Here is a 15,568-nt window from a genome sequence, read left to right as displayed (position 1 = left end):
ACATCGATTTCAAACATGAAACGTCACGATGTTTAAAGAATAATGTTTGACGGTTTGCTCCCAGCTTTAGCGCCTCGATTCAAGGGTTCCTGGTTCAAATTTCATAGATACCATATCGACCAGTCGGCTCTAAGTGACTAAATTTTAGCTTGGTGACTAAAATTAGGGCCGACTAAAAATTTGAGCCGACTAAAATTAAGGCCGACTAAAAATTTTGAAAAGATTGGTATAAGATTTTATAAATTCGTTCCTAGGTTGACAAATTCCAGGCTCATAAAAATGACCTAATATAAAAAAAACATAGTTAATAAAGTTCTATCTTCTAATCTTCTATTTTGGTTCGTGAGAAATTTACCCTTGCAAAAATATCGAAAGCACGCTAAAATGTTTGTTTTTATAAAAACATTGTTGATTTTATTTCATTTTATTTAAAATGAGTCAGATAAAGAAATTTTCACCATTTGCACAACTTTACCCCCTGGAAGGTTAGTTCTGAAAGGCTCATCCTCTCATACTTTGACGCTTTTCCAGGGGGTTTATGAACTCTTAAAGCAGTCGCCCATACACCTGGGACCTCGAATCTCTTTGATTGCTATAAAGTTGTTTTGAAAAATAAAGTATAGAAAGCGAATCTAAAGGATTTATAATATTTTCCGGCCTATTTCATAATTTTCTTTACCTTTTTGCATTATGGGGTCTTTTGGGACGGGGTGTGAGTGATACCTTTCTTTTTCGAAAGCAGAACATTATATGTTGAAAGACATGAAGGTGAACCGTAGTGAGGTCCCCCAGTGGTTTTCGTGATGGCGTGATTGGCGTTTTTTTCAAGTGCGTGATTTCGTGATTTAAGATTTTAAAGTGCGTGATTGCGTGATCGGAGGAACCAACGTTGGGAACGTGATCAACGTGATCGTGATAGAAAGGAAATTTAACTCGTGGCAACGTGATTTGAAAATTCTTTTGCGTGATTGCGTGATTCGAAAGGTGACTGGGGGCCTCTATAGTCTTAATTTGTTTCGGCTTGGTTGATGAAAGAAGTCGGGTCAGTCATGGGAGCATAGGCCGCTTTCGTAGAGGATAAGAGAGGTGAAGGAAAAAACGCCCTGGTTTGAACAGAAAACGCCCTGGTTTGAACAGAAAACGCCCTGGTTTGAACTGGAAACGCCCTGGTTTGAACAGAAGACGCCCTGGTGGTGACTGACTCATTAAAGTACAACTTGTGTCGCTGATAACATATCATAGGCCATTTCACGGTCGAAGTGAATCATGGGTAATCATTTACATCTGATGATATCAATAAGTCATAGCGGGTGGAGGGAGGGGGAGACTATTTTTTTGTCAGTAGTGATTCCTTTCGACCGTCAAAATGGCCTATTCGGGGATCATTCTTTATGCTCTCACGTGGATAGGGATTTATAGAAGAAGAAGTCTTTTAAAGTTTAAAATTTTAAAATCAGTTAAACAATACTTCTATGGTTAAACGATATATTTCGATTGTATCACCTCACTCAAGCTTATATGTGAAAAAGATTAAACTTTTATTTTAATTTCAAATTTTGAAAAATGGCTTCAAATTATAACATAAATCTTTTAAAGAAACCCACTAACATTGTGGGAAGTTGATGGCAGTGAAAATTGATCTCTGCGCACTAAAATGTACCTAAAGAACTTGGAAACTCCTCCCATAAAGGCTTATAGGGGAAAAGAAATTTTCAAAAAAGCTTAGAGGTAGAAGAAAAGGAATTTTCAACAAGCTTAGAGGTAGCATATGGTATATTTTTTCTCTTTGGTATTTCATTCCATTGTGACATTGCTGATACGTACGGATAAAAATGATTCCTTTTTTTGAAGAGAAAATTTCAAAAGGGTTTTCTTCACAAAGTTTTCAGTTCTTTTTGAGAGAAAGTTCTAACTAAGTAAAACATGATAAAGTGTGTGTCATTATTACCGTTCTGGTTTTTTAAATAAGCAAAGTTGATATTATGGCCTCCATCCATTTGACTTTTAGATTTTTTCTTTATTTATGGTTATCCCAGGTGACTCTTTTAACTCGGCTCGGCGATATTTTTCCAATTTTTGAGATGATTTTAAAAGCGCTATCATTTTCTCGCCAATGTCGTACTGCTCTGGCCAAGCGCCAAGATTTTTTTTTCTTGGTGCTTTACCTTTAGGATGTCTACAGAAATGTTTTAAAACCACTTTCAAGGTTATTCTGATCAAATTTTAGCGGCTTTTCAAGACGTGTTATGTTGTGTTGTTTGCTTTTTCCATGACCGTTGTTGTTTCTTCAATTGATTTAGCATGACCTTTTCTGAGATAAAATATTTCGAGGGGGGGTCCCACTGTGCTAAACAGGGTTAAAAAGGATATGGTAACCATCCCAGGTGGTAAGTAACATTGATTTACCGTTCATCTAGCTTTTATGGATGTTAAGAACGTTAAATGAACGTTCAAACAACCTCTGTGCCAGTTGCGTTTGAACATGGTGCATGCGGACTATTATTAGTTCTTTCATACCAAAGGGTGCAATACGATAATTGCAAGCCAAGTGAATACGGAAGAGTAAGTAAGTAAGTGGCGCAGTAGTGTAGTGGTTATCAATCTTGACTTCCGTCCAGGAGGTCGGGGTTCGATTCCCGCTCGGTGCTGTGATTCACTTGGCAAGTAAATGTACCTTCGCCCGGGCCAACCCATGCCATGTGAGGGGAATTGGGTAGACAGAAACTCAAGAAGCCTGTCGGTGACTGTGCTAGGTATCGATTCCACAATCCATCGTGGACGAGGTGAGAGTGCGCTGGCCTTGTTCCCTAGTGGTTCACGCTGGACTTAACGCACTCGATCCAAAAACTGTGTGTCAGTGTCTCGCAAGCTGGTCGCAGTATAAACCAACGCGTAGACGGTTCTAATGAGACGACTCCTAGACCGCTCAATACGGAACCGGGTGTCCTCTGCAAAGAGCAGCCAGTCATCATCAAGTATATTAATCTGGTGGCTGTCGGCGGGGCCGGGAGTGAGAGAGTCTATCCCCTTTTCTATTCACGCTAGACCTGGGAGATCGAATGCTGAGGTGGAGAGCCACATCTACTCTCAGTTACCAGTAACTTACCGCCCAGATCAGATTACCCAATCTAAGCTACTCATCCGCTGAGTTGGCTGTGACCGGGGATCGAACCCACAACCCTTAGATTGTAAGGCAAATGCTCTACCGACTGAGCTACCCAGCCATAAAGTAAATACGGAAGTTTTATTGATAAAACACGATGACAAATTGTAGACAAGACTGAAATGAAATAAGATGATGATTTCTCAAGGTTTCCAAGGTTAGACAATTCATGTGCAAGGTTCAAATGTCAGACACCCTGCTCTCCACATGTTTTGGCGAGAGACAATATTCCAAGTTTGTATTGTTAATGACGCTGTTAATATAGTATCTAAATTCGATACTAGAATACTATTCTTATGAAAAGGGTGTTCTCGTGAAAAGTTGAATATAGTATCCAAATTCGATACTAGAACACTATTCTTATGAAAAGGGTGTTCTCATGAAAAGTTAAATATAGTATCCAAATTCGATACTAGAATACTATTCTTATGAAAAGGGTGTTCTTATAAAAAGTTGAATATAGTATCCAAATTCGATACTAGAATACTATTCTTATGAAAAGGGTGTTCTTATAAAAAGTTGAATAGAGTATCCAAATTCGTTACTAGAATACTATTCTTATGAAAAGGGTGTTCTCATGAAAAGTTGAATATAGTATCTAAATTCGATACTAGAATACTATTCTTATGAAAAGGGTGTTCTCATGAAAAGTTGAATATAGTATCCAAATTCGATACTAGAATACTATTCTTATGAAAAGGGTGTTCTCGTGAAAAGTTGAATATAGTATCCAAATTCGTTACTAGAATACTATTCTTATGAAAAGGGGTGTTCTCATGAAGAGTTGAATATAGTATCTAAATTCGATACTAGAATACTATTCTTATGAAAAGGGTGTTCTTATAAAAAGTTGAATATAGTATCCAAATTCGATACTAGAATACTATTCTTATGAAAAGGGTGTTCTCATGAAAAGTTGAATATAGTATCCAAATTCGATACTGGAATACTATTCTTATGAAAAGGGTGTTCTCATGAAAAGTTGAATATAGTATCCAAATTCGATACTGGAATACTATTCTTATGAAAAGGGTGTTCTCATGAAAAGTTGAATATAGTATCCAAATTCGATACTAGAATACTATTCTTATGAAAAGGGTGTTCTTATAAAAAGTTGAATATAGTATCCAAATTCGATACTAGAATACTATTCTTATGAAAAGGGTGTTCTTATAAAAAGTTGAATATAGTATCCAAATTCGATACTAGAATACTATTCTTATGAAAAGGGTGCTCTTATAAAAAGTTGAATATAGTATCCAAATTCGATACTAGAATACTATTCTTATGAAAAAAGTGTTCTTTTAAGAAGTCGAATATAGTATCCAAATTCAATACTAGAATACTATTCTTATGAAAAGGGTGTTCTCATGAAAAGTTGAATATAGTATCCAAATTCGATACTAGAATACTATTCTTATGAAAGGGGTGTTCTTATAAAAAGTTGAATATAGTATCCAAATTCGATACTAGAATACTATTCTTATGAAAAAAGTGTTCTTTTAAGAAGTCGAATATAGTATCCAAATTCAATACTAGAATACTATTCTTATGAAAAAAGTGTTCTCATAAAAGGATGAACATAGTATCCAAATTCGATAAGTATCGGAGTCCTTTGAAGTGTATTAAAAGGGAACAATCTTAATTTGAAGGAGTCTTTTAAACTTGACCTACGCCTCTCCGGTGGAGTGTTCAGAACATTTGGTATAAGAACACTTCTTAGCGTTATCTAGTTATTATTTTTTAACGTGAAGATTCAAAATGGATGAAGTAGTTCTTGTAAGCTCCTAGCGGTAAATTTGGGATTATTTGTAAGAAGGATCTTGTTAAGATGAGGTAAGGAGATCCGTGGTAGCTGGAGCGTGGAATAATTCTCGAGACAATTTGATTGAAATTCATTCCTCCCATATGAAATGAAACCTTTAGACGGAGGGGGTTCAAGCTTTTAATCTCAAGTCCTATATATGTATTCGATTCTGTATTTATCAAAGACATTGATACTTACCATCAACTCTCTCTAAATCGAATCTCTACTTTTCGAATATTTCTGTAATTCGAACTAAAATATTGATTCCCTTAGCTGAAAAATAGTTCAAATAAGTCTCTGTAATTCGAACCTTTCCCTAATTCGAATAAAACTTTCGGCTTCTTGAAGGTCGAATTAGAGAGAGTAAACAGTATTCAACATTCTAACACTGAATCGCATTGAGAGTACTTCATTAGGAAAATGTGCGGTCTGGTTGATATTTTTCTTTCACTTAATTTCTCGTACACGTTTTTTTTTATATAAGGAACTCGAGGCTGAAAATGGTTCAAAAAATAAGGAATTGTTTAGGAACTGCTCAGCCTGAGAATAAGAAAACAAGTTTTAAGGAACAGTAAGAGATGGTTATCCAAACTTAGCAGCTATGTAAATAAGGAACTCGAAAAGGAACTTTGAGGCTGAAATTCTCCAGGCTCAGAGCAAAGTTAAGGTTCCTTATAAAAAAAACGTGTATTATCAAAGCTTTAATCGTTGCTTTAATGAGACCGTTTGTTTCATTTCGGAAATAGTTTCCCTTTCACACGTTTTTCGTATAAGAACTTTTTATATCAAAGAGTATCCCTCTTTTGCGTACTCTCCATAGCAGAGAATCTTAAGAAGTAAAGGATGTTTGTCGGGCTACATTTAAAACCATATAGAAAAGTCTTTTTTTGCCGGCAGCTTAATTTTTTTTTTTGCTTTACTTTTTCTTTTAAGCTTTTTGTTTTATTTTTTATGTTTTGTTGTCGTGTTTTGTGTGTGTGTTCTATGCTATCTCTTCAACATCACAAGCTTATAACAATTTCTATAATGTGTAATATGTAAGTCTTGTACGAGGAAAGTAGTTTGGAAGGGGATCTATATATGAGGGACTTTTGATGTTATATATACCGGGTGCGCCACAAAAAAGTTTCTCTCTTTAAAACTAATTTTCTCGAAAGCTAAAGGTTTTAAAAGACCCATTCCTATTTCATTGGAAAGGAGAAAGATAAACTTAAATTTTGGTGGGTCATTTATTGAATTCGATTCATTAGATCAAAAGTTATACTCAATTGAATAAAAAAGTTACTTTCAGAAAATGCTCAAAAACGTTAAAAATCGACCTATCAAATTAAACAGAAGCATAGTTATGATATATCAGTATTTTCGTTTCAGCCATTAAAAATGATAATTAGCTGTCTAAATGACCTTTTGTTATTTAAAGGAAGGTTGAATTTCAATGAAAGGAAGAAAATTCGTCGAAAAAGACCAAATAATCTGGAAAAATTCATAAAAATACATCAAATATGGGTTTCGAGGTAGATCCAGCCTTACATAGACTTTATCCAGTCTAGAACCAAAAATCTAAGAAAAATTCCATAGTAAAACCAAATTAGATTAATGTTGATGAGGATTTTAAACCCTTTCGACCCTTTCGTTTCAAAATTTATGTGTTTTGTTACGGAAAAATGCTCTTAATTATGTAAAGGCTATTACAATTGCAAAATTTAAAGTAAAAATTTGATAGGTCGATTTTTGACGTTTTCGAGCACTTTCTTAAAGTAACTTTTTTATTCAATTGAGCATAACTTTTGATCTAATGAATCGAATTCAATAAATGACCCATCAAAATCTAAGTCTATCTTTCTTCTTTCCAATGAAATAGGAGTGGTTCTTTTAGAAATTTTAGATTTTGAGAAGATTAGTTTCAAAGAGAGAAACTTTTTTGTGGCGCACCCGGTATCACACTGGCATAGTTTGAACGACCGATTTGTGGAGTGTTATATTAAGTGGTTTGTCATAGTTTGTCACGGGACCTAGTCCACACTATAGACTGTTTAGAGTCGATATTTTTACGTGGATAGCCCAGTAACCTAAGACTTTTAGACAGTCTTTTGATTGTCTACGGCCAGCTGGCTCGGCTTTCTATAAACTGAACGGAATATTGGAAGGAGCGGGGATTCGAACCGCGAATCATTGGTTTGAGACGCTGACTCCTTTGACCACTTGGTCATCGCTCCTATGTTTAAACTTTACGGTAATCTGTACCACAACCAATCATAGTTTAGTACGGCTATGAGGCTTTACAACTAGAGACGAGCAGTTTTAGGCTTTGAACGATATGGAGATATGATTTGAATGCATGAATTTTTTTACGTAACCTGTTGAAAATTATCGGCATCTGAAGGCTTTAATGTGTAACTTTGAGTCAGAGTGTATCTTGCCTGTGCTTTATACAGAATCAAAATGTTCGTGGGAGTAAACTGATGTAATGAAAATATAGTATATTATATTCATAGCCTTAACTTGATTGATGTGTCTTAGGAATGGCAGTTTTGAAGTTTTGCTTTGTCGAGAAAAAGTTTTACCTTTCGTAAAGATAAAAAATGAGAACTCTCTTTTTCTGAAGATTTTCAAGAGTTTTTTGAGGCTTTTGCTGTGGCCGAGATAAGCTTTCCATTATCCTCATAAATGTCTAAAAACTCTTTCCAAAGTCTTCTCTTGTAGTTGTAGCGAACATCCCAAAATCTCACAAACTGTATTTTTTTTTATGAGAAATCAGTTAATCTTTCATGAGGTTCGGATGTTCTTATTTGTATGACAATTTTTAGCCTCAACCCAGTTTTTCATTGTTATTTCTTGAATTTGTTAATGGGTCTTAATATTTTGAGCCCTTACTGTTCTTATAAGAGAAAAAATAGTACAACCTAGCCTGTGGAAATTTGTGATTATTGTCGTTTAGTACAGAGTGGTATAGTCGTCAAACATTCAAAAACAGCGATAATATCATGTCTTCGTTAAAATAAAAATTACAAAAAGGCGGGTTTTACATCTGGGGCTATCTAAGCTATCTCAGACTAGTCCACCATACAGCGTTCAATTTTTAGCCTGTGATTATCTACAAAATTCGATTTCAAGAAGAACAAACATTGAGGGAAGAACAAACATTATTTTTTGTTTATTTGAGTTTCAAATTGTTGAACCCTCTCCACAGGGAGGGAATTGTGAATTATGTATTAAGGGAATGTTATGAGTCAGTCAAATGCTTAATACATTGGGTACGCGGTATTCATTTTCCAGTTGTTATTCTTTGAATCGAACGTTTATGGCAAATGCCTGGTCTTCAATGGTATGAACACTGCTGCTCTCTGCCGATATATTCACCATTTACATTTGTGAGAGTAAAACACTTTTTTTCGCAAGAACAAACTATAAGAACATAAGGCTTTGACGGCCAAAATATTAAGAACAAGTTCAGAACATTTTAAGGCTTTGCGGACCTTAAAACACCCATTTTCTGAATATATAAGAACATGTTAAAAACATTTTTTGGTTTAAAACTTAAAAAGTTTAAAAACATCCGAAGACTTCAAAAGTTTTGAAAAAAACGTGTACACTATGAAACATTTGTTGAAGATCGTTGTTCTTCTTGTTTTTAACCTCGTATGGTTCTTATCATGTTCTTATAATCAGGAGAAAGTTGAGTTTAATTTAAATTGCAGCCATTCAAGGCTCAGGATTATTCTTAAAGTGTTTTAACGAATAATGCCTGTTTTTTACTCATTAATTTGCTTAAATTGCAGTTACGAGTATGTTACGAGTCAGTCAAATGCTTAATATATTGTTTGGTTCAAAACTTAAAAAGTTAAGAACATCCGAGGGCTTCAAAAGTTTTGAAATTTGTTGAAGACCATTGGTCTTCTTATTTTGATTCCCATATGGTTCTTATCATGTTCTTATAATCAGGAGAAAGTTGAGTTTAGGTATTTAACTTAAATTGCAGCCATTCAGGGCTCAGGATTATTCTTAAAGTGTTCTTACTCTCAGGTGCTTGTGTTAAATGCCGGGAAATTTATACTTCTCAATACCCTCAACATTAGATAAACATTGAAATTAAATTTGGCAATTTGAGAAAAAATGCTTAAAAGAAAAACACTTTATGGAGAACATTTTCAGGTTTAAGACTCAAGAAGATAAGATCAACTGTATCAACTGTATAAGGATTGGTGTTTCTAACAATTCAAAATATTCTTGTGTAGGAAAAAACTTTCATCCTCATGATAGAGAGATTAACTGTGACTTCTTGAAATGAAGTGCCACTTATTTCTTATCTAGAAATCTTGTTATTTTATCAGTAAGTGGTACCACAAACATGTCACAACTCAAGGTCAAATCTCTGTTGTACTTACGTGTTTTACGCACTCTATATTTCATTCGATTTCCAATTATTCATTATTCTTGCAAAGTCTTTCTCACCTTGGTTTAACCTAAAAGCACGAGTTTGGTTTTCACCAATTTTGATTATAAATCTTTGTAACTTTGGCAACGGATTCTTACTGTCTGCAATCGATGATGATCATTTTGATTAACCCTTTTTGGAGTTTTTTGCAAAGTTTTTTTTGTCCGTTAACGACTTTTAAATAAAAGTTTTTCTTTCCCTTATCAAAAACAATGACAAAAAGTGCTTCTAAAGAAATAATATCCTGGTGTGGTAATGGTAGTGGAAAGGTGGGCTACTTTTGACTGTGAGTTTTTATTTCTGATTTTTTGATGGACATCTCTGGTAAATTTGACAAAAAACATCAAGTCACAAGTTCAGCTGTCTTTAATACATTTTGTGCTACATGCTTTGCTTTAATAACTTTTCTTTAAAAAATTTGAATCTTTTCATGTTAACACCCCATTTGATCCTAATTTCATTTTCGTATCATGTTGCTCACAGTTCACAAAAGATCAAGTTTTATGCAGTCATTCAGGTTCACTGGAACATATTTTGAAACACTTTACTCTTAATAATCTCCGTCCGTCGTTTGTATGACAGACTCGCATCCTTTTTTAAAAGAAAAATTACATCAGGGATGTACATGTAGTAGCTCATATATTGAACGTCAATCTGCAGTCGTTTTCATGCCTATGGTCTGAATATTGTATATTGCTTTGACAGCTTGCGAAGACGTCGGTCAGGAAAGTGTAAAAAGATGTGGGAAAAATATTATTGCAACTTGTATAAGCCTGTAAAAAGGCGTAGTGGTATAGTGGTTATCGTGCTCGATATCTGTCCATGAGGCCCAAGTTCGATACCCACCGTGGCACTACGATTCACTTGGCAAGTGAATGCTCCTTCGCCCTGGTCAACCCATGCCATGTGAGGGGAATTGGGTACCATAACTCTGATATAAGAGTATGGGTAGATATTCCAGACATTGTGGTGTGCTGAGACACAACCAGAGGTTCTGCACCTGCGAGGACATTCGTTCTTCCGTGTAGTTCGAGTGTCGTGGTATTCACCATGACTCATCTATCTATCTATCGTATAAGCCTGTACCAAACTCTTCTCTGCTGATACACTGCGCAGGATGTTTCAAAATACAAGAGGTCGTCTGTTAGGGTATTGGCACAGGCAGGCTTTATACTTATTCAAATTAGTTTACCCTAGATAATCAACAGAATGGGAGGTAGACTGGGACTTTCCCAGATTTCTTATGTTAAATTAGATAATATAATCAAATTATTTACATGCACCCCTGATGAAAGAATCCTAAAATCTCTTTTGGAAAGTTTTTAAGTTTCAAAAAAAGCAGAATAAAAATATAGAATAAGCTCTTGAGTTTTGTAGATTGAAATAACCTTACTACACACGTGTTACCTCTTGTGACTCACCTTAAAAAGGGAGGCTCCGTTTGTTATTCCGTTGCTAAGCTTCAAAATGTAGTATATATTTGTATGATTTCTGGTTATGTGACATTTCATGATTTCCCTAACTACTTCCACCAGTGGCAAAATGAAAATGTTTTTAAATCCATAATCAATGGTGATCATGTCCATATATATATATATATTGTTGTTGCTTGCATCAAATGAAAGCTAGCTATCTTTGTCAAAGTTCAGAGAATTTCGAATTTCATTTTCTGGACAGTGTGTGAGCACGGGTATCTGGAAGGTATCAGAAAGTATTACTGAACGAATGTTAGTGCCTACAGGAGTCTCTATAGCTCACACACGAACTGAGAAGATAAATTTGTTCGAGTTAAGGAGACATTCGAGTTAAAGTGGTTCGAGTTAAAATGGTTCGAGTTGTAGTGGTTCGAGTTAAAGAGACATTCGAGTTAAGGAGACATTCGAGTTAAGGAGGCATTCGAGTTAAGGAGACATTCGAGTGAAAGTGGTTCGAGTTAAAGTGGTTCGAGTTAAAGAGAAATTCCAGTTAAGGAGACATTCGAGTTATAGTGGTTCGAGTTATAGTGGTTCGAGTTATAGTGGTTCGAGTTAAGGAGACATTCGAGTTAAATAGTTTCCATTGTATCATTTGCACTTCAGAATTTTGGTTGCTCACCTGTATTTTGATTAACTTCTCGTTAAAGGGTTTCATTATACATCCATGTCTCACAGACCCACTTGGACCCCAGCCCCACTGTAAAATTTGGTTAAAAATTCGTCCCCGGTGGGAAAATACCCTGAAATTTCAGCCCCACTGGGAAATTTACTTTGATTTCACCCCCACGTATTTGTCTCTATTAGGCCAATCTGTCGGGAACCACTTTTTAAAGTTTGAATGATTTGAATGATGATCAAAAATATAACTTTAAACCTTTTAGCAACTCTAACGTTTAAAATCTATACACGTCGGAAATCTCATTTTAAAGTTACCATTTGAATATAGATCTTGATATATTGAAAAATATAGCTGTAAACCTTTTAGCAACTCTAACGTTTAAAATCTCATTTTAGTATCCTTCTCAATCAAAATTTCGAAATCCACTTTACACGCTTTTTTTTATAAGAATACACTTTGTAAGAATGGCCATGATGAAAATGGCCAAAAAATTAAGAATATGGTAAGAATATCACCATCATGAAATTTTTTTTATGAATATACTTTTTACATAGCTGTTTAATAATATATTGAATTTATTCTTTTGTTTTTTATGCATACACATAAGAAAGCCTTCTGTTTTTACAGTACTTTTCAATGTTTTTGAGACTATGACTGGTAAAATCTAAAAATTGGAATATGTTAAGAATATTATTTGATGATTTCGACCAAAAAGTTAAGAATATCCATATTGTGAAATGGATTTACACCATTCTTATATAAAAACCATTTTACAGCAGACGATAAATAAAAAATTTTCTCAATTCAATTCATTCATTTGATTGCTCAAACGTACTTTCGATTTTCAAATACTTGACGACAGTAAATCTATTCATTTTATAAAGTCATTTAATTTGTTTAACTGATGAATAATTGCTTTAACTTAACTCATTAACTTTGTCTGTGTTTTATTGAATATTGAGCGAAACAGATTTGCTGATTTGCTGGAATTATTGTTTTTGTTGTTTATGAAAATGGAGGTGAATCAGGGTTTGCGGTAGGCCATGCTATCGTCCGTTAGAGGAATAGTTAATGCTGGGAAAATACATATGCGCGGAGTTTACACCATAAATTTTTAAAGCCCGAAGGGCTAGATAAAGTGTGCCGTAGCTATGTAGGAAATCCTACCGTGACATTACAATAGAATTTCAGCGCTTGACCAATCAAAAGCTTCGCGGGATTTCGAAAACAATAGCAGTAATATTTTTTGCAATATTTTCTTTTTTTGGCTTGGAAGAGCTCAAAGCACGACTACTCTAGCCCTTCGGGCTTCTATGGTTTTACACCCGTCATGGGCGGTTAGCGGCGTTAGAGTTTAGAGCGACACAACGAAGACCTCTATCACTGTATTTTCCGCCCCTGGCGTGGGTTTTCAAATTTATCCCGCCTCCTAAATTCTTCCCTTTTTTAGTGACCTTGTGTAGACAATAAGAATTGTATTTTCAAGAAACATTGATTTCTAATCACCACTTGAAACGATCATCGCTTTTAGACCTTCGTTTGTCTGTACACAAACCCAATATCTACGGCTAATTTCAAAATTCATTGCCGTAGAGATACACTCTGGTACAGAGTAGACCTTCGTCCGATGGGTAAATTCTTGGGGTTTTTGGACCTACCTCCGGGTACCCCGGTGGAGGTTCTATAAATTAACCCATGTCCGTTCGTCCGTTCGTCCGTCCGTCCGTCCGTCTGTTACCAGCTTTTCTCAGGATTGGCTCATTAGTTTTTTCTGATTTTTTGCACAATGATGCAAAATGGCAATGCCCAGAACGTGACTAAGCCCGATTTTTGAGAAAAAATTTATTTGGGCAAATTTGGGCCAAAAACTGCCTAAAAATAGGGTTTTTTGGACTTTGTGCAAAATCCTGTCATTACTTTTTTCTGATTTTTTGTACAAAGATGGAGGGTAAGATTCTCTAAAGAATGGCTGAAGTGGTTTTTCCCGGAAAATTCCTATTCGCCTTAAAAAACGGATTTTCGTATTTTTGGGGAAATTCCCTTTAACCAAATAAGAAAATATAGCTTTTCTCAATGTTGACTCATTATTTTTTTCTGATTTTTTGCACAATGATGCAAAATGGCTATCCCTAAAATGTATCGGAGCCAGATTTTTAAGGAAAATTCTTTTGGCCAAATTTGGGCCAAAAACAGCTTAAAAGGTTTTTTGGGCCTGAATGGTTTAAGTGATTTTCGTATTTTGGGAAATTCCTTTTACCATTTTACATTATTCAACACATAAGCTTTATTTTTCCATTCTGAATTTTTGTACAATTATTGTCACTTTTTTCTTATTTTCATCTGATGTTAATCATTAGGTAGGTCCATTCAGCATGTTGCTTGTTTAATTTTTTTTTGGAACCTGGGATAGCACTAAAGATGAAGATTGAATCATGAGATAAAATTAAAATATCATAAAAACGATTTCATTCTTAGCAAATTCTTTCTTGGGGAGCCTATGACATTATTTGTATCTTACATTAGTGACAAACCTAAAAAAAAAGAACTAAAATATGGGTGAATGTTGAAAAAAGCCTGAATATGGTAACTAGGCAACAGAGATGTTAGTATATTTATTTAGTTATATGAAACCCTCTGCAAACCAAAATCATTGTAGGACGTCGACCTCGAAACTTGTTTCAGCTTCTATGATTCTTGCGAAGGGATTGCAATTCTCTGTAGAAAGAAACATCCACTGACTTCTATATATAAACCCTTGAGAACGGACACGTCGGGAAAGATCAAATAAAAAAAGCCGCATATTATTTTCTACATCGTACCCCGGGAGGGGGGCAGTCAAGCAAATTGACCGACGGGTATGTGCGGCGGTTAAGGGTGGGCTTTTGATAAATGCACTGGATGGGTGGAAATATCAGCAAATATAGGAAAAATTGCAAATTTTTGCTCGAAGATCTTTATCTTTTGCTCTAAAAGAGTTTAAAATTTGAAAAAAATGCACTGTAAGAGTATGAATTTCACAGACTTTTTCCTGTGCTGTAAGGGTGCGATTCTAAAAGCCAATTTTTTCGTCGCACATATCGTCAGCTGGTAAACCCATAGACTAGTAAACTAGTCGGTTATTACTTATAATAAAACTGTCAATCAAATAATGTAAACACTAATTAAATATTTAGCGCGCATGCGAGAAAAGGAAAATAACCGACTAGAAGCTTCTTCCAACGCTTTTTTTTCTTCACCTAAAATCGTAAGGAGAGACATACAGATTTCTGTATGTCTGACCCGTGCGGGATTGCATTTATTTTTTTTTCTGTTTATTGCAATTTTCAAAATGCTCATTTATTTATATGTTCCCATGTTTAATGTCGCTATGAAATATCATTTAGTCAAAAAAGTTGGATGGATTCTCAAAAACCTAAAAAAGATTGTAAAATTAAACAACGTTTTTTGAGGGAAGAAGCTTCTAGTCGTTGAAATTCAGAAAAGACACGCAACCTTACCTCTTCGATTCTTTTTATTTGGAGCTTGAATTTTTTGTATATGGGTCTGTTTTCAACGACTAGTTTACTAGTCTAGTAAACCCACTACCCCCCCCCCCCCCCCCGGGTCCTACCCTAGTCAGCGAAAGTCTTCAATCAGAATTTTTCTGACTTTTGTATGACGATGATACCACACTGTTTGATACTGGTGCTCTGATAACAGTTTAAATTTCAAATGATATTTTAATTGTGTTTTTCTCTTGTTTTAGTGGCGTCACTTCTTCCCAAAGTTGGAACCAAAGTCAATTCTGGTGAGTGTCTTTTTATAAGCAAGAATTTCTTCTCGCACTAAGATAACCGTCCTTAAAAATAGAGATTAGCTACATATCTGTAAAACCCCCTCTCTTATAGGTTTTGTTTTTTAATAAGAGTGATTTCGTTTGCTTACTCATCATTTTTAATGTACAAGCTTTTTCCCAGTGAATTGACACGGATGTGGAGCAAGATTGGTCAGAAAAGAGGAAAAGAAAAATATTTCTTTGCTTATATCAGCATAATATAACAATGGGAAGACACTGTCCTGATATGAAATA

The 15,568-nt window shown here is 35.0% G+C and overlaps 1 protein-coding gene, 1 long non-coding RNA gene and 1 other non-coding gene across 4 annotated transcripts in view; 2 read left to right on the top strand and 1 right to left on the bottom strand.

Annotated features, from left to right (window-relative positions):
- Positions 1–15,568, top strand: part of LOC136808326 (uncharacterized) — a 103,235-nt gene that overhangs the window by 57,449 nt on the left and 30,218 nt on the right. The window lies entirely within an intron of this gene.
- LOC136808323 (inactive tyrosine-protein kinase transmembrane receptor ROR1-like) overlaps positions 1–15,568 on the top strand; it is a 36,046-nt gene that overhangs the window by 14,718 nt on the left and 5,760 nt on the right. For both annotated transcript variants that reach the window (XR_010846863.1, XM_067064857.1), the window contains exon 10: positions 15,245–15,286. Coding sequence is in view for 1 of the 2 variants with exons in the window: in XM_067064857.1 (XP_066920958.1) it covers positions 15,245–15,286 (42 nt within the window). In the remaining variant the exon portion in view is untranslated. The remainder of the gene's footprint in view (positions 1–15,244; positions 15,287–15,568) is intronic.
- Positions 3,151–3,224, bottom strand: Trnav-uac (transfer RNA valine (anticodon UAC)). The gene has a single exon. It is a non-coding gene; the product is annotated as a tRNA-Val (tRNA).

Source organism: Clytia hemisphaerica, unplaced genomic scaffold (assembly GCF_902728285.1).
Source record: "Clytia hemisphaerica strain Z4C2 unplaced genomic scaffold, Clytia hemisphaerica genome assembly, whole genome shotgun sequence".
NCBI classification, from domain to species: domain Eukaryota; kingdom Metazoa; phylum Cnidaria; class Hydrozoa; order Leptothecata; family Clytiidae; genus Clytia; species Clytia hemisphaerica.
Note: the sequence above shows the minus strand (reverse complement) of the source record. Positions and strands in the feature narration are given on the sequence as shown.